Source organism: Geotrypetes seraphini, chromosome 3, assembly GCF_902459505.1.
Source record: "Geotrypetes seraphini chromosome 3, aGeoSer1.1, whole genome shotgun sequence".
NCBI classification, from domain to species: domain Eukaryota; kingdom Metazoa; phylum Chordata; class Amphibia; order Gymnophiona; family Dermophiidae; genus Geotrypetes; species Geotrypetes seraphini.
In genome coordinates this window covers 200,911,989-200,938,199 of record NC_047086.1, presented here as the reverse complement: position 1 = coordinate 200,938,199, position 26,211 = coordinate 200,911,989, and the positions used below count along the sequence as shown (strand labels likewise).

General features: G+C 45.7%; 1 protein-coding gene and 1 long non-coding RNA gene across 5 annotated transcripts in view; one reads left to right on the top strand and one right to left on the bottom strand.

Annotated features, from left to right (window-relative positions):
• The window catches only part of LOC117357904, a 41,922-nt gene extending 41,410 nt beyond the window's left edge, over positions 1-512 (bottom strand). Inside the window, exon 1 of the long non-coding RNA XR_004538895.1 lies at positions 421-512. This is a non-coding gene — a long non-coding RNA (uncharacterized LOC117357904). The remainder of the gene's footprint in view (positions 1-420) is intronic.
• The window catches only part of CERS5 (ceramide synthase 5), a 245,043-nt gene continuing 219,201 nt past the window's right edge, over positions 370-26,211 (top strand). For 2 of the 4 annotated variants that reach the window (XM_033939150.1, XM_033939154.1), the window contains exon 1: positions 374-648. In XM_033939150.1, the coding sequence (XP_033795041.1) occupies positions 476-648 (173 nt within the window). In that variant the 5' untranslated portion in view covers positions 374-475. Of the gene's footprint in view, positions 649-26,211 lie in introns of all 4 variants that reach the window. The other 2 variants (XM_033939155.1, XM_033939151.1) reach the window with 2 other exon arrangements.

The window sequence follows — 26,211 nt, the reverse complement described above, 5'->3', positions numbered from 1 at the left end:
GTGGTCTGCATGCAGATTTTTTTCCCACCTGTTATTTAGCCGCAGGCTCCAATTTGTGATAGCTCCGGTCTCATTCTTTTACTTGCTACCTGGATTAGGCTAACGGCAACCCTATGAGAGGAGTGGTTTTGGTTAGGGGCGGAATCGTCTAGCCCCTTAAAGGGTGGAGCCAGCGGGTAGGAAGTGATTGCCGATAGGTCCGGCATATGAGCCTGGGAGACAGGGTCGCCGGGCGAATACAGAAAGAAGGGTGGGACTAAGGGAAAAGAAAAAAAAAAAAAAAAAAGAGAGACAAGGCAGCAGGGTAGAATGATTGGATGATGGAAGGAGGCAGGGTTTTCGGGAGGAGCCTCTGGAGCGCATTGGCTCGCGCAGGGAATACAGGGGAGGGGGGGTGACATCGCCTTTGCTGTGACTTACACCACGTACTCTTCTCTACGCTTGCGTTTCTTCGGATTGCACCCGTTGATAGAATATGGCGGCTCTCTCGGCCTGGTTCTGGAACGAGAGGTTCTGGCTGCCGCAAAACGTGACTTGGGCGGACTTGGCAGAGACGGAAGCCGGAGTGCGTTATCCTCGAGTCGGCCACTTTGTGTCCATCATCCCACTGGCGTTCGGAATCTTCGCCTTGCGCCTCCTGTTCGAGAGGTGAGGAGCCGTTAACGCCATCAAAAGGCTGCTCGCGGGCAAAGTGCAGCCGTTATATTTGGAGGGCGAGACTGGAAGAGCTATTAGCTGGCTCTATTGTTTTCCCGGACGGACTGACCCAGTCCTAACCCCCCCCCCTCTCCCTTCCTGTCAGTTGCATGCGTGATCTTGTAGTTCCTCCTTTTCTTTTCTTAGGGACGTCAGAATTGCAGGGATCTTCTGGGGGGTGAGGGTGAAGCTAGTCTAGAGTCCCTTATTTTGAAAATAATGCAGCTAATTGGTAGTTCGGGGAAGGAACTCTTGCTTATTCATGTTGGTGGGATTCCCAAAACGGAGAGGAGTAAAAAGAGACTTGTCTGGTGGTTTTATACGTATACCTGAGAAGACTTTAGGGTCAGTTGTAGAGGCTGTAGTTGTATGGGTGAGGGGCCTAAACAGGTAGGAAGCGAACTATATGTATGCTTCTAAAGTAATGCAATGATATGTTATCTGCTATCAAAATGTATGAAAACCCACTTGCTGGTATCTCTTTATAGCAAGCGTTCTATCTTGATGACTAGTAGCAGAAGCAGCAGTAGTAGTACATGAGGTCCTAATAAGAGTGGCATACATCAGCTTCTTGGTACTCCAGACATTTAAGCTTTTACAAGGTGTACATCTTCTGGAGAAGCGATTGAGAGATGGTTGCTCTTTGTCAAGCTAGATTGTAAAGAAACTCATTATCTCCTATACTTCTAACCTATACATTCTAAAGTTAGTTTACTTACTTTTTCTGCTTTTGTGACTCTCTCTTAAACAGTTTATAGTTGCGGTGCTAGATTCCTGTCTTATTGTGGCTTTTGAGCTTCCTGCTGAGCAACAACTGAGAGAAAATCTAATAAGAAGAGACAGATGTGGAGGATATACTGTAGTAGCATATATGGAGTGACAGCTGTATATAGTAACATAGTAAATGACAGCGGATAAAGACCCAAATGGTCTATCCAGTCTACCCAATCATACATGCTCCATAAATTAATCATTTAATTGAAATGGTCCTTTTTCTTAGATATTTCTGAGCCAGAAACCCAGAGCCCTGCCTGGTAGTATGCTTGAAGTTTTATCTACTGTACTCACCATCAAAGCTTACTCTAGCCCATCTTAACCTCCCCAGCCTATCCTCAACTGAATGTCCATATTCGGGAGACAGACCGTGCAAGTCTCCCCAGTTCCTTCAATATATACCTGCTATTTTCTGATTAGAGATCCTCTGTGTTCATCCCATGCTTGTTTGAACTCTGTCACTGTTTTCTTCTCCACCATTTCCTTCGGGAGCGCATTCCATGCATCAACCATCCACTCTGTAAAGAAGAATTTGCCAACCTTACTCTTGAGTCTACCACCCCTCAACCTCAAATTATGCCCTCTGGTTTTACTATTTTCCTTTCTCTGGAAAAGATTTTGTTCCACATTAATACCTTTCAAGTGTTTGAACATCTGAATCATATCTCCCATGTCCCTCCTTTCCTTTAGGGCAGGGGTGTCAAACTCAATCACATAAGGGGCCAAAATATAAAACATAGACTAAGTTGTGGGCCAAATTTTTTATTAAGATACTTAGGGATTCTTTTATTAAGGTACGCTAACTGATTTAGCGCACGGAAAGTAAGATCAGCAAGCAACGTGGTTAAGATCGGCAATGGCAACCGTAATTTCACCAGTAGGTTGATGGATGGGTTTCTCACAGTTCCTGGATTCTGCAGTGGATTTCAGCCAGGCTTGGCTGTAGCTACCGGCACCAGTTTCCTGGATCTGAAAAATGGCTGCTATCGTTCTGGTTCCTGGTTTCAGCTCCTGAGGACGGAAGGCTATTTGCTCCTGTTGCTGCGGCCTCAGTAGAGCCTAAGGGTGTTGACCATACTGAACTAATTATAGGGGCAACACTTGGGCCCACCCAGGTTCCTTTCCCATACTCCCAGCTGGTGGAGAGAAGAAGAAGCTGATGTGGTTGGAGGGTTCTTTTCCCATAAGAAAAAAAGCCCGATCACAGATGCTTGCATGGTTCCCTGTGTGCTGCAGCATTAACACTTTTCCCTTTGCCTTCTGGTAGTGCAGGAGCATGTGAGTACTTGGCGTAGGCCTCAGTAGAGAGACATGTTCCTGTGGCTTTAGGCCTCAGTAGAGAGACATGTTCCTGTGGCTTTAGGCCTCAGTAGAGAAATTTTTATTTATTCATTTATTTAGCCCACCCTCCCAAAGGAGCTCAGAACAGGTTACAAAGGTACATTCACAGTATAGAAGAACAGAATTATTGAAAGATATTTTTGGCAGACATAGATTAGAAGAATTTGCGGCATTTGTAGGAGATATTACATGGTATAGTATAGATTTAGGACAGCATTCACTGTACTAACAGAACAGAACATAATTGTACTAAAGTTTTAGTGTTGTAAATGAGTACATGATTGGTGGTCGGCAATTTAGGTCCCATGAGTAGCGTAGGTCATTATGGAGCTCGTGAGTAGTGTTGGACATTAAGGAGCTGGATTTCTGAAGAGGCCTTCCTGAAGTTCCATAGATCGTCAAGCGATCTAATGGATGTGGGGATGATGTGCCAGAATCTGGGTATAAACTTTGAATAAGAGCGTTTGCGGGCTGTTTCAGTTTTGAGTGAACAACCAGGTGGTAGTGTGAGTCGTCTCTCTGTTTGAGATCTCTGCTCTGTTTGGGACGTAAATTTGTAGTTTTGATGTCATGTAGTTTGGTGTCCGCTTGTGGAAGGTCTTGAAGGCTAGGACCAAAGTTTTAAAGGCGCAGTGTTTTTGGATAGGTAACCAATGCATGAATGTTAGTGCTGGGGTGACATGGTCTCGGAAGCCTAGGTTTTTCAGGAGGCGAATGGCTGCATTTTGTATGCCTTGGAGGCGGAAGAGGGTTTTTGTGGGTAAGTCCACTAGTAGTGCATTGCAATAGTCTAAATGGGATAATACAAATGCATGCAGTAGTTGAGAAATGCTCCTGGGGCTTTAGGCCTCAGTTGAGAAATCTTCCTGGGGCCTCAGATGTGGAAATTTCGGTGGTTTAGGCCTTTAGTTAAAAATAAATAAATAAATAAATAATAATTTCTGGTGGCTTAAGCCTTGGCTGGGACATGGCCCTATGGCGTAGGCCTCAGTGGAGGTTGATTTCTGTGGCTGGTCTCAGTTGAGAGCCCTTCTTGTGGCCTAGGAGGTAGGATATTCCTGTGGCTTAGGCCTCAGAGGTAGGATATTCCTGTGGCTTAGGCCTCAGCAAGAAAAATATTCCTGCAGCTGAGGCCTCAGTTAACACGATATTCCTGCGGCTTAAGACTTCAGGTGAGACATGTTCCTTTGGCTTGGGGAAGATTCCTGTGGCTCAGTTGAGGCCTTAGTTGAGAATTATTCCTGTGGCCTAGGCCTCAGAGGTTAGTTCTTCTGGTGGCCTAGGCCTCTGAGATGAAATCTGCCTGTGGCTGAGGCCACTGATGAATAATATTCCTGTGGCTCAGGCCTCTGAGGTGAAGTCTGCCTGTGGCTGAGGCCACTGATGAGTAATATTCCTGTGGCTCAGGCCTATGAGGTGAAGTCTGCCTGTGGCTGAGGTCACTGATGAGTAATATTCCTGTGGCTCAGGCCTCGGAGATGTGTGAGATCTTCTTGTGGCTCAGGAAGTAGGCCTTGGCGGTGGGTGAGATCTTCCTGGGGCTCGGGCCTCGGCAGTGAGTGAGATCTTCCTGGGGCTCAGGCCTTGGCGGTGGGTGAGATCTTCCTGGGGCTCAGGCCTCAAATGGGAAATGCTCCTGTGACTTGGTCCTCAGTGGCAGGAGGATTCCTGGGGCTCAGGCTCCTGTGACATGGACCTCAGTTGAGAAATTCTCCTGTGGCTCAGGCTTTGATTGAGGAATATTCCAGTGACTCAGGCCACCGTGGAAGGGCGATTCCTGTAGCATAGGCTACTTCCTGGGGCTCGGGCCACAGTGGAGTAGGCCTGAGTTGAGCTGCGGGATATGAGCTGTAGGTACCTACCTTTTGGGGGGGGGGGGCATCACCTGGGATCCCAGGTCCCTTTCCCCTCTCCTGAAGAACTTGGATACTTCAGTTCCATAAGCTCACTTGGGCTATGGGCGTGGAGTTATAGGAGTTGCTATTCTCTTCAGGGAGGCACCGGTATGGGGAGTATGTTTTACTCCTTTTCTGCGTAGGGAAGTGGAAGCTGCTTCAGCTGTAGTAGCAGACGCCCACAGGCTTGCAGCCAGATCGGGCAGCAACGGGCGGTAGGAGGCCCTAAGGGCGGTCGCTCGAGGCCCTTCCCTCCTGCCGCAGGTTGGGGGGGTCACTGCAGTTGCAGCTGATGTTGCTGCCGCTGTCAGCATTTCTACTCTCGGAGGAGGGATGCTGCTTCCGGCAGTACTACCTTTGCCACCGCTAACTGGCTGACCCTAGTTGCTGCCACATGGGCGGTGGGTTGGCCTTGGCTGGGGAGCCATTTCACTTGTGGCCTGGTGTACCTTGTTTGGTCCCAGCCGGATGGCAGTTAAGCTATGGCTAGGCTGATTGCGGGCTAGTTGATAGCTCTGAGTTATTCTTTCCACTCCTGGGTTCATTCATGTGGAGGAATGGACTGGTGGTAGGGTCTGGTTTACGACGAGGCTCATGGGGTTTGCCAGCAGCCAAGGACCGTTGCCAGACATATTGGTTGCATTCCACAGGAGGTTATTTGAAGCCTGGTGATCACATTAGCAGGCTGCTTTGCACTCATGCTATTCATGGAGGGACACTGTAGTTGGGGTTTTCCGCAGCATGGTGCTCTTAGGCAAGGCTTGCTCCTGCTCACATGGGCTAGAGGGGTTACCCTCTGTATGTTCATAGGATACATACTCTGGATGTCATATCTCCTTAGACATGAGCTGCAGGGCAGGTTTTCAGTTCACTTGTTTATTTCCCTCCCTATGTTTGGACTGCTTTTGTACATCCTACTAGTTTCTGGATTCATCTGCTGTTGATGACAAGGAAGGTAAAATTATGTCCTTACCTGATGATGATTTTCTTTCCTTTAGTCACAGCAGATGAATCCAGAGCCCAGGAGCGGTTTGGGCTTGCCTTTAGACTGAAGTCGCAGTCTCGATTTTGATGTATCAATGATTTGGGTAGCACATGTGACATAAGAAGTTCCATAGGTGTCCTATGTCTCATATGTTTAATGCGGTTTGTGATTTACTTTTATATGATTTATTTCAACTGCTTTGAGAAGACCTATACTGATTGGCCAGGAGGATGTGCATCCAAGATATACCCGAGGTCAATTCAGTGCTCTATTTCCCCCTGCTGGTTGATGGACGTAATCCCACTAGTCTCTGGATTCATCTGCTGTGACTAAAGGAAAGAAAATTATCAGGTAAGGACATAATTTTACCTTTGGTTACCCGCTGTCCCTCATTTTTTCGCAGTGACAACATTAGGGTTTATTTAGCTCATGGTGTTCCGGCTTAATAAAAGGACCCCTTAGTCTTAGTAGAACTATAGGGTTACAACCTCTTCAAGCCCACTCTGACTCTGTGAGGTAAACATAATAAATAAAGACTTTTCCTCTATTTTAGGTCCTACTTCACACTTGCTGTCTAACACCAGCTTTGGCAGGATACACATTTTAAATCGGACATATTGTGGTCAAATTATTCAAATCATGTTGGTACCAAGCTCTGGTTGTCTTCTGATAACTTGCTTGCCAGGATCTCCTTCTTTCTTCTTTCTCCGTGCTAACCATCCATTATTCATCTCTATCCTCCCCTTCCATTTCCCTTCCCTCCCCCAGAGGTCTGGCATCTTTCCTTTTTTTCGTCTCCAGTCCCGCAGTTGCAGCGATGGACTCTACCATCTCTCCTTTTCTCAACCATCCTTTCATCCAGCATCTCTCCCTCCTTCCTCACCACCCCAAGGTCCACTATTTCTCCCTTTCTCTTCCCAACTATCCTCCTATCCAGTATCTCTATCTCCCCTCAACACCATCCCTTGTGTCTAACTTCTCTCCCTTTCTGTTCCCTCCTTCGATCCCATTGTCCCCCCAACTCTCTCCCTTTCTTCTGTTTTTAGACACATTATTTCTTTCCCTCTCCCCACCCTCAGTCCAGCATATGCACGTCTGTTTGGACCCCTCCTTCCCTCCCTCCGTGCACTTCTACACCAGGGCACTTCTACTTCCCTCCCTCCGTGCTGCTGCCTCCTTCCCTGTACTTCTACACCAGGGCACACCGCCACTACCCCTTCCCCAAAGACCTGCATCTACTTTCTAGCACGGTCTCACCTTCAAACAGCTTGCAGAGTATCGCTGGTGCTGTAGCGATCCTGAGCAGGCTGCTGTTGACCTTTGCAGCACGTTCCCTCTGCCACGGTCCTGCCCTCTTCTGATGTACAGGATCATGGCAGAGGGAACATGCTGCTGAGTTCGATGGCAGCCTGCTTAGGATCTCTGCAACACTGGCGATCCTCTGCAGGCTGTTTGAAGGTGAGACTGGGAGGGAAGGACAGTGGGCCACATTGTGGCCCGAATCTAATTACCCAGTGGGTCAAATTTGGCCTGTGAGCCTGCATTTGACACCCCTGCTTTAGGGTATACATATTCAGGGCTTCCCGTCTCTTCTCATGTCTTCTGGCGCAAACCTCCTACCGTTTTTGTCACCTTCCTCTGGACCACTTCAAGTCGTCTTATGTTCTTTGCCAGATACGGTCTCCAAAATTGAACACACTACTTCAAGTGGGGCCTCACCATCGACCTGTACAGAGGCATCGGCACCTTCTTTCTTCTACTGGTCATGCCTCTATACAGCCTAGCATTCTTCTAGCAACAGCCACCGCCTTGTCACAATGTTTATTTGCCTTTAGATCTTTAGACGCTATCACCCCAAGGTCCCTCTCCCCATCCATGCATATCAGCCTCTCGCCTCCCAGCACATATGGCTCCTTAAGATTTCTAATCCCCAAATGCATTACTTTGCACTTCTTTGAATTGAATTTTAGTTGAAAGATATTAGACCGTTCCTCTAACTTTTGCAGATCCTCGGTGTCTGCTTTGTTACAAGTCTTGGTATCATCTGCAAAAAGGCAAACTTTTTCTTCTAACTCTTCAGCAATGTCACTCACAAACATATTGAACAGGATCGTCCCCAGCACCGATCCCTGAGGGACTCCACTACTCACCTTCCCCTCCTCCAAGTGAATTGTGTAAACTACCACCCTTTGGCATCTGTCTGACAGCCATTTTCTAATCTAGTTCACCACTTTGGGTCCTAACTTCAGCCCTTCAAGTTTGTTCAAGAACCTTCTATAAGGAACTGTGTCAAAGGCTTTGCTGAAATCTAAGTAAATTATATTTTGATCCAATTCTCTGGTCACCCAGATTTGTTTGGCACAATTTACCTTTAATAAAACCATGTTGTCTCATACCCTGTATCTCATTTGATTCTAGGAATTTTACTATTCTTTCTTTCAGCAACGCTTCCATTCGTTTTCCAATAACCGAAGTGAGGCTTACTGGCCTGTAGTTATCCGTTTCATCTCTGTGACCACTTTTATGAATAGGGACCACATCCACTCTTCTCCAGTCCCCAGGAACCACTCCTGTCTCCATAGATTTGTTGAACAAATCTTTAATAGGACCCTCCAGAACCTCTCTGAGCTCCCTCAATATCCTGGAATGGATCCTGTCCCATTACTTTGTCCACCTTTAATTTTTCAAGTTGTTCATAAACGCTTTCCTCTGTGAATGGCACAGTATCTACTCCATTCTCTTGTGTATCTTTGCCAGCCAATCTTGGTCCTTCTTCAGGATCTTCTTCCTTGAACACAGAGCAGAAGTATTTGTTTGCTTTTTCCTTATCATTCTCCACAGATCAGTACATATCATCTTTTAGTCTTGCAATTCCATTTTTCATCTTCTTCTTTTCACTAATATCTGAGAGAATTTTTATCTCTCTTTTTTTTTTTTTTTTACATTTCTAGCCATTTGCTCTTGCGCTTTCACCAGATGTATCTATCTTGGATTCTTTCAGTTTCACCCGGTAGTCCTTTCTGTACTCCACTTCTTGGGTATTTTTATATTTCAAGAATGCCAGCTCTTTTGCCTTTATTCTCTCCACTACACGTTTAGAGAACCATTTCGGTTTCTTTTTTCTCTTGTTTTTATTTATTTTCCTCACATAAAGGTCGGTAGTCATTTTTATTTCTCCTTTCAGCTTAGTCCACTGTTTTTCCACTTCCCTTATGTCCTCCCATCCTAACAGTTCTTTTTCAGGCACGCTCCCATTTTACAAAAGTCTGTACATTGAAATCTAGGACTCTGCGTTTTGTATGGCTGCCCTACACTTTAGTGGTTATATCAAACCAAATAGTTTGATTGCTATTTCCCAGCTGGTCACCCACTCAAACATTAGAGATTCTCTCCCCATTTGTGAGGCCAGATCTAGTATTGCTTTTTCCCTTGTGGGTTCCGTACAAACCTTTCTTAAAACCAGCTATACTATCCGCTCTTACCACATCCTCTGGCAATGCGTTCCAGAGCTTAACTATTTTCTGAGTGAAAAAAATGTCCTCCTATTCGTTTTAAAAGTATTTCTGTGTAACTTCGAGTATCCCCTAGTCTTTGTAATTTTTGACGGAGCGAAAAATCAATCCACTTGTACCCGTTCTACTCCACTCAGGATTTTGTAGACTTCAGTCATATCTCCCCTCAGCCGTCTTTTCCAAGCTGAAGAACCCTAACAGTTTTAGTCTTTCCTCATACGAGAGGAGTTCCGTCCCCTTTACCATTTTGGTCGCTCTTCTTTGAACCTTTTCTCGTGCCACTATGATAAAGAGACCAGAATTGAATGCAATACTCCAAATGAGGTTGCACTATGGAGTGATAGAGGCATTATGACATTCTTAGTCTTGTTAACCATCCCTTTTTTAATAATTCCCAGCATCCTGCGCGTTGGACCTTCTGGCTTCGGGCTTGGTCGATGGATGCTGTGTCCATCACTAAACTCTCTAAATTTTCTTTTTCGGGGGGTCCTTTTTGTTTTCCAGAGGTTTTGAACTAATTAGTTCAAACTCTGACGGATTCTAAAGTGCCCTGCCTGCCTGAAGACAGTGCTTGCCAGGCTGTTCGAGGCACTGCTTGGGGGAGTCTGCGAGATTTCCGCAGGTACCGCCATGAGCATGGAACTGCTCCCTACCTAATCTCTGATTTTGCCAGGGGTTGTTTTTCAGCGAATGCAGTCCTGTTGGGCCCCTCAGAAGGCTGAGAAACCCTCCACCAGTTCCCCTGCTGTCCGTCCTGCCCAATGACTCTGTGGCCACGCCCCGTCTGGTTCTGGTGGGTGCTCGGCTGGAGGTGATTCGGGATGGTTCTGCTCTGCAGTTTGCCCATTCCCTGCCAGATCATTTTCTAGCTTCTCCTTGTCAGGCAGCATGGAAGAAGCAGGTTTTTCGCCAGATCCTTAAGAGATTGCTAGATCTCTAAGCTGTTGTTCAGTTCCCCCTCAGGCAGGTACTCTACTTACTTTGAGGTACCCAATAAAGTGGGGTCCTTTTGGCCCTTCTTAGATGTGAATGGGGCTTACAGGGCTCTCAGTTCTGTCTTCTCTCGAGCTGACGGAAGCCTCCTTGCATGTTCCAATCTGGGCCTCCCATCAGCATTTCCTTCGTTTTGCGATTTTGGGTCAGTACTATCAGTTGTGTGCGCTACCTTTTGAATTGTCCACGGCTCCACAGACGTTCACCAAGGTTCTGGTGGTCGTAACGGCGGCCTTGCGGACAGAGAGCATTCTGGTGCTTCCCTACCTGGACGACTGGTGGCTCTGCGCATAGTCGTTCCAGGAGAGCACCTGGATCATGGCTCGGGTGGTGGAGTTCTACAGTCACGAAGATGGGTTGTCAACCTTGTCAAGAGTCGGTTGGTCCCCTCTGAGCGCCTGGAGTATCTTGGGGTTCTGTTCGACACCTCCTTGGGGAAGGTCTTCCTCCCAGAGGCCCGGGTAAGCAAATTGCAATCTCAGATTCGCCTGCTTATGGCATTCTGGTGTCATCGGGCACAGGATTTCCTCCAAGTATTGGTTGATGGTGGCTTCCCTCAATGTGGTGAGTTGGGCTCAGGCCCACATGAATCCTTTTCAGTATGCTCTTCTTTGGAGGTGGTCGCCCCAGAGCCTGTATAGATCAGGGATCTCAAAGTCCTTCTCAAGAGCCGGAATCAAGTCGGGTTTTCAGGATTTCCCCAATGAATATGCGTGAGATCTATTTGCATGCACTGCTTTCATTGTATGCTAATAGATCTCATGCATTCACTGAGGAAATACTGAAAACCCGACTGGATTCCGGCCCTCGAGGAGGGACTTTGAGACCTCTGGTCTAGATCATCCTGTTCCTCTGCAGGCTCACTGCAGAATTCGTTGGTGGCTCCAGTCCTCCCATCTTGTTCAAGGGACAAGTATGTATTGGCCACACTGGACGGTGTTTCTCACGGATGCCAGTTTTCTCGGTTGGGGATCTCGGTGTCTAGTTCACTCAGCTCAGGGCACCTGGTCCACAGAAGAGGCGTCTTGGTCGATCAGTGTTCTGGAGCTCAGAGCCTTCCGTCTGATGCTGTTAGCCTTCCATTCCTTCTTGACGGGCAAGTCGGTCTGGATTTTGTCGGACAGTGCTGATGTCATAGAACATAGAAACATAGAAACATAGAAACATAGAAATAGACGGCAGATAAGGGCCAAGGCCCATCAAGTCTGCCCACCCCAGTGATCCTCACTATCTATCTTTGCGGATAGATCCCACATGTCTATCCCATCTGGCCTTAAAATCCGCCACACTGGTGGCCTCAATAACCCGAAGTGGAAGACTATTCCAGCGATCAACCACCCTTTCAGTGAAGAAGAACTTCCTAGTGTCACTGTGCAGTTTCCCGCCCCTGATTTTCCACTAATGCCCCCTTGTTGCCGCGGGACCCTTGAAGAAGAAGATGTCTTCTTCCACCTTGATGCGGCCCGTGAGATATTTGAATGTCTCGATCATGTCTCCCCTCTCTCGACGCTCCTCGAGTGAGTAGAGCTGCAAATTCCCCAACCGCTCCTCGTACGGGAGCTCCCTGAGTCCCGAGACCATCCTGGTGGCCATTCTCTGGACCGACTCCAGTCTCAGCACATCCTTGCGGTAATGCGGCCTCCAGAATTGCACACAGTACTCCAGGTGCGGTCTCACCATGGATCTATATAGTGGCATAATGACTTCAGGTTTACGGCTGATGAAACTCCTGCGTATGCAACCTATGATTTGCCTTGCTTTGGATGAAGCTTGCTCCACTTGGTTTGCCGACTTCATGTCTTCCCTGACAATCACTCCCAAGTCTCTTTCTGCTACAGTTCTTGTCAGGATCTCGCCATTTAGGGTGTAGATCTTGCATGGATTCTGGCTTCCCAGGTGCATGACTTTGCATTTTTTGGCATTGAAACTGAGTTGCCAGGACCTAGACCAGTGCTCCAGCAGCAGTAAGTCATGCACCATATCGTCTGTCATTGCTTTTTTGTCTGTTGTGCTTTTGCTCACTACATTGCACAGTTTGGCATCATCGGCAAACAATGTTATTTTACCTCGAAGCCCTTCTGTCAGGTCTCTTATATAGATGTTGAACAAGATCGGGCCTAGGACGGAGCCCTGTGGCACTCCACTTATCACCTCCGACATCTCGGAGGGAGTGCCATTCACCATCACCCTCTGAAGCCTACCTCCAAGCCAGTTCCCAACCCATTTTGTTAAAGTGTCGCCCAAACCTAAAGAACTCATCTTGTTCAGCAACCTGCGGTGTGGCACGCTATCAAATGCTTTGCTGAAATCCAGATAGACGATGTCCAGGGACTCACCAACATCCAGCTTCCTCGTCACCCAGTCAAAGAAGCCGATCAGGTTGGATTGGCACGATCTCCCCTTAGTAAATCCATGTTGGCGGGGATCCCGCAGATTCTCCTCGTCCATGATCCTATCCATTTGGTGTTTGATTAGGGTTTCCATTAGTTTGCTCACTATTGAAGTGAGACTCACTGGTCTGTAGTTTGCCATATCCACCCTGGAGCCTTTCTTGTGTAGTGGAATGACGTTAGCCGTCTTCCAGTCCATCGGGACGTTACCTGTACTAAGGGAGAGATTAAAGAGCGCGGATAGTGGTTCCGCCAAGACATCTCCCAACTCCCTGAGTACCCTAGGGTGTAGGTTGTCAGGCCCCATTGCCTTGTTGACCTTGATTTTTGACAGCTCGCAGTAGACGCTGCTGGGTGTAAATTTGAAATTACTAAACGGGTCTACTGATTTAATCCTTGTATGTGGTTGAGGGCCGATTCCCGGCACCTCGCGGGTGAAGACTGAACAGAAGTATTCATTTAACAGTTGGGCCTTTTCCGAGTCCGTCTCCACATGGTCTCCGTCTGGTTTTCTGAGTCGTACTATCCCGCCTGAGTTCTTTTTCCTGTCACTAATATACCTGAAGAAGGATTTATCTCCCTTCTGGATATTCTTTGCTAGAGACTCCTCCATGCGGAATTTGGCCTCTCTAACTGCCGCTTTGACGGCTCTTGATTTGGTCAGATAATCTACTCTGGAGTCCTGTGTCCCTGATTGTTTGTAAGAGATGAATGCTTTTTTCTTCTCTTTGATGAGGTCTGAGATCTCCATAGAGAACCACTGTGGCTTGTTGTTCCTACTTCGTTTGCTTACTGATTTAACATAGCGGTTTGTTGCTTCCTGTATGGTGGTTTTCAAAGTTGACCACATTTCTTCCACGCTGTCGGTATCTGCTTGGGTTTGTAGCGCCTGGTGAACGAAGTCTCCCATGTCCTGGAAATTTGTGTCCTTGAACTTGAGAACCTTGGTCAATGTGGTAGATTTCGTGAAACCTTTCCTGAGATTGAACCAAATCGGTCATCATGGTGGCACCAAGAGCACTCAGGTGACGCAGAAGGCGGCTTTGCTCATGGTCTGGGCAGAGTGTCATCTTCAGGTCATCTCGGCCTCCCACATAGCCGGAGTAGAGAATGTTTAAGCGGACTTCCTCAGTCGTCACGTGCTAGCTCCCAGAGAGTGGTATCTAAGCCATGTGGCCTTTCAGTTGCTAGTGCAGTCTTGGGGTCAGCTCCTCATGGACCTGATGACCACAAGTGTCAACGCCAAAACACCCCGTTTCTTCAGTCGTCGCAGAGACGGTCAGGCTGAGGGCCTGGATGCTCTGGTTCAACCATGGCCAATGGAGGGGCTGTTATATGTACTCCCTCCATGGCCATTAGTGGGCAGAGTTCTACTCCGCATTGTTCATCACCCAGGCCTGATTGTTCTGGTGGCTCCAGATTGTCCCCGACGTCCGTGGTATGTGCTTCTGGTGTGGGATCTTCTGACTCGGGGCCCCATTCCCCTGTTCGATCCAGCTTCCTTTTTTGTCTTATGGCTTGGCTCTTGATAGGGAATGCCTAGGTAGGAAGGGGTATTCAGATAAAGTGATCTCCCCTCTCTTGGGGTCCCACAGACTTTCCATTTCTCGGGCTTATGTGCGGGTTTGGCGTATATTTGAGGAGTGGTGTATGGCGCAGGGAGTGGTCTCTTCTCTCGCTTCCCTGCCTAACATCTTAGAGTTCTTGCAGGATTACCTGGACAGGGGCCTGGCATGGTCTTGTCTCCAAGTTCAACTTGTGGCCCTATCAGCTTTTCGTGTATTATTACATGGTCAGTGTCTGACTGCCATTCCTGATATCGTTTGCTTCTTGTGGGTGGTCAAGTTGTTCAATCCTCCTGTGCGACCGTCTGTTCACTCTTTGGATTTGAATCTGGTTTTCTCTGGGCTGTTGTGCCCCCCCCTCCCTCCCCCCGTTTGAGCCTTTGGGTGCCTGCTCGTTGAAGGACCTTACTCTTAAGGTGATCTTCGTGGTAGCTATTACTTCTGCTAGACATGTTTTGGAGCTCCAGGCTCTCTTTTGTAGGTCTCCTTCCTGGAATTTTCTAGGGAACGGGTCGTGTTACGGCCTGTTCTTTCCTTTCTGCCAAAGGTATTTTCTCCTTTTCATGTCTCTCAGTCGGTGGTCCTCCTGGTGCTAAGTTGTCGGGAGGATTCTTCTGAGCAGAAACAGTTGCGCAAATTGGATGTTGGTCAGGTCCTTCGGGCCTGCGTGTGGAGAACCCAGGAGATCAGAAAATCAGATCATCTTTTGTCCTTCTAGCAAGTCCTCGTAAGGGGGATGGTGCTTCCAAGGCTTCCATTGCGCGTTTGATCAAGGAGACTATTGCTTCTGCTTACCTTCTTCTTCAAAAAAAGGCCTGTTCCAGAATTTCTCAAGGCTCATTCCACTTGGGGTCAGGCCGCTTCTTAGGCTGAGTCTTTGCTGGTGCCTCCAGTGGATATTTGTAAGGCGGTAGTCTGGTGTTCTCTACATTCCTTTCTCAGACACTACCGTGCAGATGTTCAGGCTCATTTGGATACGGAGTTCGGTGAGCATGTTCTGGTGTTGGCCCTTTGAGGGTCTCTCCCATGATGGGGACTGCTTTGGTACATCCTGCTTGTAAGATTAACCTATGCAGGTCTGGTGAGTTGCTAAAGGAGGAGAAATTAGGGTCTTACCTGCTAATTTACTTTCTTTTAGCCTCTCCAGACCAGCATAGGACCCTACCCTGTCTATTGTCATGTTCTTGCATGCAGATTTTTCATTTTTCGGTCAGTTTGTAGTATTTTTCTAGGGCCGGGGAAATTAAGAACAGCGGCTGTGTCTTGGCTGGCGAGCTGTGGGGACAAATTTGCTATTTGCTTTTGTTCCTTTGCATTTTCCAACAGCGTTCCTGTTTTTATTTGTTGATACACCTGTTTGGAATCCTGTTTGTTTTCTGTATATAGTTCTTAGTTTTGCTTGGCTATGTGGCAGACTGAGGTAATTAGGGAGGGGGGGTCACATGATATGTACTATTCCAAAGTTTTGTCTTAGTCTCTAACTGCTGGTAATGATGAGATACCCGCTTGTAAGATTAACCTATGCTGGTCTGGAGAGCTAAAAGAAAGTAAATTAGCAGGTAAGAACCTAATTTCTCCTTTGCACACATTTTATAAGGATACATATAACTGTATGTACTGTATTGTACACATGAACGGAGAAAGGGTACCAAACTTGTAGTGCAAAAGACATACAGCAGCCTTTACATTACCAGTACTATTTGTCAGTGGACAAAGAGGACTACTTCTGTACTTTTAAGAAAATCTAATCTACATAAGTTTCAAGTTTTATTAAAAGTTTATTATACATGCAATATCAAATACTTCAATGTGTATGATAATAAAAAATTTGGGAGACAAAATAAAACAATTTGTACAAGTAAACATATAATGTATGTACACAAATAATTAGCGATACATGAGGGAAGAGGAGTGAACTACAATTTTAAGGAAAGTAAAGATACATTTAAGGAAAAAATAACATCAGGAGGGTAATGAAAAAATGTTTACAAATATGGCTAGGCCTAAAGAGAATGGGGGAGGTTGTGACCTATACATAAGATCTAGTTAAAATTAGGTATTTGAGCCTGGGATTAATGATAGAAGAATTATCCTGTCTGACTCAAATGCGTCTTTTTACAGGTAGCATTTTAATGTGCTTTAAAATTTTTCTAATGAGGTTTCTCCACGTAAATAGATTGGTAAATTGTTCCAAAGCTGGGGTGCCATGACTGAAAAAACTGAAACTTTTCTGGTACCTATTATTTTTAAAGAAGGGATATTCAGCAAATGCTGTTCGGTTGATCTTAGAGTCCTGGCTGGAGAGTATGGTATCAAAAAACGATGCAGAAATATTGGTGTGTTGGTTTGTTGAATTTTGAAGGTTATCAGTGCAATTTTATAAATTATTCTATGTGAAATTGGTAACCGATGTGCTTTTCGTAAAAGAGGTGTGATATGATCATATTTTTTGGGATTGGTAATAATTTTTATTGCTGTATTTTGTATAATTTGTAGCCTTCTTATTTCTTTCTGAGTTATGCCATGATATAATGTATTGCAGTAATCCAGTCTGGAAATAACCAAAGAATGAATTAGAATATTAAGAGCTTTTGGTTTTAAAACTTTGGATAAAGATCTAATGAGGCATAGCTTATAGAAACAGTTTTTAACTACGGAGCTAATCTGATCATGAAAAGAAAGTTCTTGGTCTAATAATGCTCCTAGTATTTTTGTCGTTGTTACTTTTTGTAATGGGAAATTGTCTAAGAGTATTTGTAATGAGAATGTAAGATCCTTTTTCCATGGAAAAAACATTGAAGATTTGGTTGTGTTCAGGTCAATATATTGTCTTTAAGCCATTGACTTATTTGTTTTAACTTATTGTTTATATTTATTATTTCATAAGCAGTTTTCCTCCCCTTACTTAAATATTCCCTTAGAAATGACTTCTCACAGCCAAGCTAAAATTGAATAATAAGTAATTTCCAGCCAGGCCAGTTTACTCCGATAAAATAACTATTTAGCAGGGTAAGCAGGTCAGCTTCTCTTTTTATCCTTTATGCTTAAAGGTTTCCCTGAAGTAATTGTCATTTGTGCCTTAAATCTACCATACTTTAAAAATGCCTGATCCATCACAGGGCTCAACAAGGGCAGTACAAATCAGCAACAATTAGATATTTACCACTTAAGAAAGGATATTTAAGTTTTGCATTGACATTTAAAAAACATAAATATGAATCCACATTTCTGTCGAGGTGAAGCGCCTGAGAAGCATTTGGGAAGATGAGGCCTTTATTGATGGAGTCATCCAGGAGCTGTTCCATATCACCGAGCATGCGAAAGACAAGGCCATCCTCGAGACGCCCAGACCGACCAAACCTACAGCTTTGAAACCAACGATTGAAGTACAGGAAGAGGCTAGAGATGCAGACTCCTGGCAGCTGGTTACCTCCTTCTTCTTCTTTTTCTTGCAAACAAGGCAGCTTTACATCAACCCCACAAATCACCTTGAGGAACAGATTCCAGCTTTTACAGGAAAGACCTGCCAATGAAGTACAGGAAGATGTCCAGCAGTTGATTCCGGTTGCAGGGGCAACGTTCAGCTCCCCCCGAAGAAGCGCAGAGTGGTAGTCATTGGGGACTCCCTGCTGAGAGGCATCGAAGTACCAATTTGCAGACCAGATATACAAGCAAGAGAGGTTTGTCTACCAGGAGCCAGGATCAGGGATGTGACCGCCTGCTTAGAAAGACTTATCAAGCCCCAAGACCACTTCCCTATGCTTCTCATCCACGTAGGAATGAACGACACTGCCAGGAACACCACGGAGAAAATACCTGAAGACTTTGGAGCCCTAGGTGAGAAGCTGAAGTGGATGGAAGCTCAGGTGGTCTTCTCCTCGATCCTTCCAGTGAGGGGTAAGGGAAGAGCCAGGGAAATCGTATCCAGAGGACAAACGAGTGGCTACACGGATGGTGCAAAGAGATGAACTTCAGGTTCTTGGATCATGGAGTAGCACTACAAGGACTGCAGGGACCAGACAGGCTCCACCTGACCAGAAGGGGTAAGAACGTCTTTGGACACCGACTAGCCCGCCTGATTCATAGGGCTTTAAACTAGGTAAGTTGGGGGAGGGTACCCACTCTCACACTGGTATGGTAAGTAACCATCCTGGCGGGGTAAGTTGCCACTCCATTTCTGAGTATGAGGTAAGTACACACATTGCAAACAGTTCTGTAGAAGCCACACTAACTCAAACGGGAAAATCTCCATGGTATGGAGGGCTATGTACGTTAATGCCCACAGTTTGGGCAATAAAATTCTGGAATTGGAGACGGAAATGAGAAACGCCAACCTGGATGTAGTGACGATATCCAAGACCTGGTTCACGGATTCCCATGGGTGGGATATGGCTATACCGGGATACAACTTACTTCGTCGAGACAGAGAGGGCAAAACGGGAGGAGGGGTAGCACTATACACTAAAGAGGACATCAAAGTTACCAGAATCGCAGATGTCAAGTATACCGGGGAATCCCTTTGGGTGAACCTAGCCAGGGGAAATGACAAGTGCCTGTATCTTGGTGTTGTATACAGACCTCCAAGACAACAGGAAGACATAGACATGGAATTAATCCAAGACATAGAGACCATCATTCTGCATGGAGACACATTCCTGTTGGGGAACTTCAATATGCCTGATGCAGATTGGAACAAACTTTTTGCTACGACCAGCGGCAGCAGAAGGCTACTAACCTCTATAAGGGGAGCACAACCCAAACAGATGGTATTGGAGCCCACTAGGGATCAGGCGATACTGGACCTGGTACTTGCCAACGGAGATAGTGTCACAGAGGTATCGGTAGGCGATACGTTGGCCTCCAGCGACCACAACGTGGTATGGTTTCACCTCAAGAAAGGTTTCACTAGATCAAACACATTCACAAAGGTCCTCAACTTTAAGGGCACTAACTTCAAAAACATGGGAGATTTCGTCTATGGGGCGCTGAAAAACCAGGCCGCAACAGATAATGTAGAGTTAATGTGAAATCTACCCTACACAAAGCAACCAACCTCTAGATAAAAACAGTAAGTAAACGGCAGAGAAACAGTAAACCTCAGTGGTTCTCTGCGGAGATCTCGGACCTTGTAAAAAAGAAGAAAAGAGCATTTATCTTCTACAAACAATCAAAAAAACTAGAAGCTAAAGAAGACTATCTGGCCAAGTCTAGAGCTGTCAAAACAGCAGTCAGAGGGGCCAAACTCCGGATGGAAGAGATCTAGCAAAGAACATTAAAAAGGGGGATAAATCCTTCTTCAGGTATATTAGTGACAGAAAAAGAAACACAGATGGGATAGTGCGCCTTAGGAAACCAGACGGGAACTATGTAGAATCGGACTCCGATAAAGCCGAACTACTAAATGAATACTTTTGCTCAGTCTTTACCTGCGAGGCGCCAGGATCCAGTCATCAGTTGCAGACAAGGGAAAGCTCGGAAGACCCGTTTCGAAATTTTGAGTTTACGTCCAGCAGCATCTACTATGAACTATCAAGGATTAAAGTGAACAAAGCCATGGGACCAGACAAACTACATCCCAGGGTACTTAGGAAGTTGAGAGATGTCCGTGCTCTTCAATCTTTCCCTAAGCACAGGAAGAGTCCCATTGGACTGAAAACAGCTAACGTCATTCCACTCCACAAAAATGGTTGGAGGACGGAGGCTGCAAATTACACACCAGTAAGTCTCGCATTGATAGTGAGTAAACTTATGGAAACGCTAATCAAACACAAATTAGATACGATCCTGAAAGATGAGAATCTACGAGATCCCCATCAACATGGATTCACAAAGGGAAGGTCCTGCCAATCCAATCTAATCAGTTTCTTTGACTGGGTAACGAGAAAGCTGGATATGGGGGGAGTCCCTGGACATCGTGTACTTGAACTTCAGTAAGTCTTTTGATAGTGTCCCACACCGCAGGTTATTGAGCAAGATGAGTTCTTTGGGATTGGGAGAAACATTGACTGCATGGGTTAGAGACTGGCTCAGAGGTAGACTTCAGAGAATGGTGGTAAATGGTACTCTCCGAAACGTCGGAAGTGATCAGTGGAGTGCCGCAGGGCTCGGTCTTGGGTCCGATCCTATTTAATATCTTCATAAGGGACCTAGCTCAGGGGCTTCAAGGTAAAATTACATTATTCGCCGATGATGCTAAACTATGCAACATATAGGCAAAAGCACAGTGCCCGACAGTATGGCACAGGACCTACTCTTACTGGAACATTGGTCCACAACTTGGCAACTAAGTTTTAATGCCAAAAAGTGTAAGGTCATGCACCTTGGCAGCAGAAATCCATGCAGAATTTACATCCTAAATGGTAAGACCTTAGCAAGAACTACAGCAGAACAGAACTTAGGAGTGATCATTAGCGAAGACATGAAGACTGCCAATCAATTGGAGAAAGCTTCATCCAAGGCTAGACAAATGATGGGTTGTATCCGAAGAAGTTTCGTCAGCCGGAAGCTCAAAGTTATAATGCCGTTGTACAGATCCTTGGTGAGACCTCATCTGGAATATTGTGTACAATTTTGGAGGCCACATTATCAAAAAGATGTGCTGAGAATTGAGTCAGTTCAGCGAATGGCCACCAGGATGGTCTCGGGACTCAAGAATCTCCCGTATGAGGAACGGCTAGGTGAGTTACAGCTATACTCACTCGAGGAATGCAGAGAGAGGGGAGACATGATTGAGACGTTCAAATATGTCATGGGCCGTATTGAGGTGGAAGAAGATATATTTTTCCTTAAAGGAGCTTTGGCAACAAGAGGGCACCCGTTGAAAGTCAGGGGTGGGAGATTTCATAGAGACACCAGGAAGTATTTTTTTACCGAAAGGGTGGTTGATCATTGGAATGATGTTCCTCTGCAGGTAATTGAGGCCAGCAGCATGCTAGATTTTAAGAAAAAATGGATTAAGCATGTGGGATCACTTCAAGGAAGAACTTAAGGGGGAGGGTCATTAGAGTGGGCAGACTTGATGGGCCGTGGCCCTTTTTTGCCATCGTATTCTATGTTTCTATGTTCTTCTGTAAACATAAATCCCTCCAATAACCCCAGTTATCCCAGGACAAGCAGGCAGATATTCTCACATGTGGGTGATGTCATTCACGGAGCCCGGATGCAGACAGCTTCGCAAGCAGACTTGCTTGTAGAACTTCAGAAAGTTCGTGACTGCCGCACCACACATGCACAAGTGCCTTCCCGCCCAGCGCAGGGCGCGTCTCTCCTCAGTTCTCAAGTTTCAAGTTTATTAGGTTTTTGTATACCGCCTATCAAAATTATCTAGGCGCTAGACTCAGTTCTACTTCGTGCCTTCTCTCACTGCAGCTCGTGCTTTATTTCTTTTCAGGATCGCTGTGTATTTCTTACGCGTTTCATAAAAAAAACCCCAAAACTTATTTTATTTTTTCTTTCAGTCACGGCGGAGCCTGCCTCGCAGCTTCAACTGGCAGGTTTCGACTTGGCTGCGACTATCTTGCCGTATATGTCCCGGCCAGACACAGATTTCAAGAAGTATAGCTTTTACCAGCGCACGATCTCCCTCACTGACCCACATCAGTGGTGTATTCAGTGTTTGGGACCTGACCATCGTCTGGAATTGTGTGTTTGCTGTGCTACCCTTCAACCTCGTGCCCTTCAACCAAGGGTCTTCCATCTGCTCCCATGAGTTCATTGCAGCAGATACTGATCACTGTTTTGAGCACCACCACCTTCTCCCTGCTCTTTGCTGCCCCCATTCATTTATTATTTCTTCAAGCGAGCCTGCAGGAGCAACTTTGACATGCTTAGACATAGTCTTTGTTTTTTGCGGTTTTTGTACGGGATTTCATGTTCCAGTAAAGCTTTTGAACTTTTGTACCTGGCAGGTGCTGTCCTCTCCTCCGCCCCACCACCCAAAAGTTCAGATCCCAACTTCCTTGCTTTCCTGCAGCAGGGCCTGAATCAAGGTCTGGCACTGAATTAATTGAAGGCGCAGCTGGTTGCCCGTTCCAGTTTTCAGAGAAAGATCTGTTTTTTGTTTTGCTTTTTTAAAAATTTAGTGCATTTGTATCCTCTGGTTTCCTTCTCTCCATTTGAGCCACTGAGATCAGCTACCCTTAAGGACTTTTTCTCAAGACAGTGTTTCTAGATCAGTGTGCCACAAACATTTTGAAGCCACAGCACGTGGGGCCACGGCTGGAGGGCATCTGCATATGCACGGACATCAATATGATGATGTCACACACGTGTAATGTCCATCACATCGATTGTCCGCATATGGGTGGGTGCCTTCTAGCTGCAGCCCTGAGCCTTCTATTACCGTCAGAGGGTGGGTGCTGAAGGAGAGGCATCAGCTGACTGCCTACAGGACGTGCCTCTCGCAGTCAGCCAGCACCTTTCCTCAGCGGTTTCTTGCAGCATACCTGGAATCCGCCATGGTACACAGTTTGCATACACTGTTCTAGATGCAATTGTTTTGGCTCAGTTGCAGGCTTTGTCTTATCTTTAAATATATTTTATTGAGCACAACAATCAGAATCAAAAGCAGAAAACAACAATGTAGCTCAAATTTGTATACTAAAACCATCAAACCCACCCTCCCCCTCTCACTGATGCTAAACAAAGTGAGGTAAATAAGAGAATAATATCTAATATCTTAGCAGTTCAGAATACGACTACGAGCCACTGGAGATAATGTAGACCAAAAAGGCTCCCAGAGGGTTCAGCATGTCTGTTTGCAGGGTTCCATCCTTTCTTCCCAAGGTAGTTTCTTCATTTCATATGATCCTGGGAAGAGAGTGTCTGTTTAGGGTTACCAAATTTTACAACAGTAAAATCTGGACACATGACACCGCCCCCAGCCCTGCCCTGTTCTGTCTAAGTCGCATCCCATTCTGCCTCAGCCCCGCTCCCAAACATTTTCTCTAGCTCGGAGCTGCATTTGGAGCTCCTCCAAGCATGTGTGGGTGTGATGCGATGACGTTGCATGCAAGTGTGTGATGTCACCACTTTGTATCCCTAGATGCCCCCAGATGCGGCTCCGAGCTCAAAGCTTTTCAAAACTCAGACAAAGTGCCGGGTTTGGAAAAGCTGTCCGGACACCTGGACAGTTCTCTAAAAAGAGGACATGTCTGGGTGAATCCGGACGTTTGATAACCCTATGTCTTGTTAGCTCTCCTTGTGGAAGAGGGCTTTAACCATCTTTATTTCAGAGATTGCCCAAGATGTCTGGCAGATTCTGTGTGTGTTGAAAAACGTAATGATTTCTATTTCTATAGACCAGGGATCTCAAAGACCCTCCTTGAGGGCTGCAATCCAGTCAGGTTTTCAGGATTTCCCCAATGAATATGCATGAGATCTATGTGCATGCACTGCTTTCAATGCATATTCATTGGGGAAATCCTGAAAACCCGACTGGATTGCGGCACTCAAGGAGGGACTTTGAGATCCCTGCTATAGACTTATTCATCCTTTTCCAAGGCTGTGGTAACTCCTAATGTGGAACCCTGTATTGTGTATCTATAATTTAGGTTCCTCTTTCCCACATGCATTGCTTTGCACTTGCTCACATTAAATGTCATCTGTCATTTTGAGGTTCAGTCTTGCAATTTTTCATAATCTTCTTGCAACTGAACATCTTTGTGTCATTAGCAAACTTTATTCTCACTAGTTATTCCCATCTTTAGATAATTGATAAACATGTTAAAAACTAATGGTCTCAGCACAGACCCCTGTGGAGCACATAAATTGGTGCAGGAGGTAATGGTGCTGGGGTCACTTGATAAGTGATAATGGCATAATTAGATTTGATTTAATCTAGTACACGAGGAAATTCAATACAATAGCATTTAACTGTGGGGGGAAAAAAGAACCGGTAAACTCGGGAGCAGCTACAAAGGTCTAAAACTCACATCAGACATGAATATTAACATGGAATGTTGCTACTCCTTGGGTTTTGGTTAAGTACTAGGAACCTAGTTTGGCCACCATGAGAATGGGCTACTGGTCTTGATGAACTATTGGTCTGACCCAGTAAAGCTATTCTTATGTTCTTATTATTCAAAAAGCCCAGACCAGATATATTCCATGTATTAAAGGTGAAAGGAAGGCCAAATGGCAACCAGCATGGTTAATAAGTGAAGTGAAGTGAAGGAAGCTATTAAAGCTAAAAGAAAATACTTCAGAAAGTGAAAGAAAGATCTGACTAAAAAGAATAGGGTATAGCATAAGGAATGGCAAGTCAAATGCAAGGTGCTGAGAAAGAAAGGGAAATAGACCTTGAAAAGAAGACTGCGTTGGAGGCAAAACACATAGTAAAAACTTTTTTAGATATATATTAGAAGCAAGAATCCAGTAAAATAATCAGATTGCTAGATGACCAAGGGATAAAAGAGGCACTCAGAGAAGACAAGGACATAGCGGAGAGAGTAAATTAATTCTTTTCTTCAGTCTTCACCAAGGAAGATGTGGGGGAGATACCAGTGCCAGAAATGGTATTCAATGCTGATGAGTCAGAAAAACAAACAAATCTCTAACACTGGAAGATGTAATAATGGGGCAGTTTTGACAAACTGGACAATAGCAAATTACCTGAACTGGATGGTATACATCCCAGAGTACTGATAGAATTTAAAAATGAACTTGCAGAGCTATTGTTAATATATAGTTTATCTCTAAAATCCAGCATATTATCAGAACATAAGAATTGCTGCTGCTGGGTCAGACCAGTGGTCCATCGCGCCCAGCAGTCTGCTCATGCAGCGGCCCCCAGGTCAAAGACCTGTGCCCTAACCGAGACCAGCCCTGCCTGCGTTCGTTCTGGTTCAGCAGGAACTTGTCCAATCTTGTCTTGAATCCCTGGAGGATGTTTTCCCCTATAACAGCCTCTGGAAGAGCGTTCCAGCTTTCTACCACTCTCTGGGTGAAGAAGAACTTTCTTACATTTGTACGGAATCTATCCCCTTTCAACTTTAGAGAGTGCCCTCTCGTTCTCCCTAACTTGGAGAGGGTGAACAACCTGTTCTTATCTACTAAGTCTATCCCCTTCAGTACCTTGAATGTTTCGATCATGTCCCCTCTCAATTTCCTCTGTTCGAGGGAGAAGAGGCCCAGTTTCTCTAATCTTTCGCTGTACAGCAGCTCCTCCAACCCCTTAACCATCTTAGTCGCTCTTCTCTGGACCCTTTCTAGTAGTACCGTGTCTTTCTTCATGTACGGCGACCAGTGCTGGACACAGTACTCCAGGTGAGGGCGCACCATGGCCAGGTACAGCGGCATGATAACCTTCTCTGATCTGTTCGTGATCCCCTTCTTTATCATTCCTAGCATTCTGTTTGCCTTTTTTGCTGCCGCCATACATTGCGTGGACAGCTTCATCGACTTGTTGATCAGAACTCCCAAGTCCCTTTCCTGGGAGGTCTCTCCAAGTACTTCCCCGGACATCCTATATTCATGCATGAGATTTTTGTTACCGACATGCATCACTTTACACTTATCCACGTTGAACCTCATCTGCCATGTTAATGCCCATTCCTCGAGCCTGATTATGCTACGTTGAAGATCTTCGCAATCCCCCTGCGTCTTCACTACTCTAAATAACTTCGTATTGTCCGCAAATTTAATCACCTCGCTTGTTGTACTTATGTCCAGATCGTTTATAAAGATGTTGAAGAGCACAGGTCCAAGCACCGAGCCCTGTGGCACCCCACTGGTGATGCTCTTCCAGTCCGAGTATTGTCCGTTTACCTCCACTCTGTTTCCTATGCTCTAGCCAGTTTTTAATCCACGTGAGTATTACACCCTCGATTCCATGGCTCGCAATTTTCCGAAGTAGTCGTTCATGCGGAACCTTGTCAAATGCCTTCTGAAAATCCAGATATACAATGTCGACTGAATCACCCTTGTCTATCTGTCTGTTCACTCCCTCAAAGAAGTGCAGCAAGTTCATCAAACACAATCTGCATTTGCTAAAACCGTTCTGACTGGTCCTCATCAGCCCGTGTCCGTCAAGGTGATTAATGATGCTGTCCTTTATCTGTA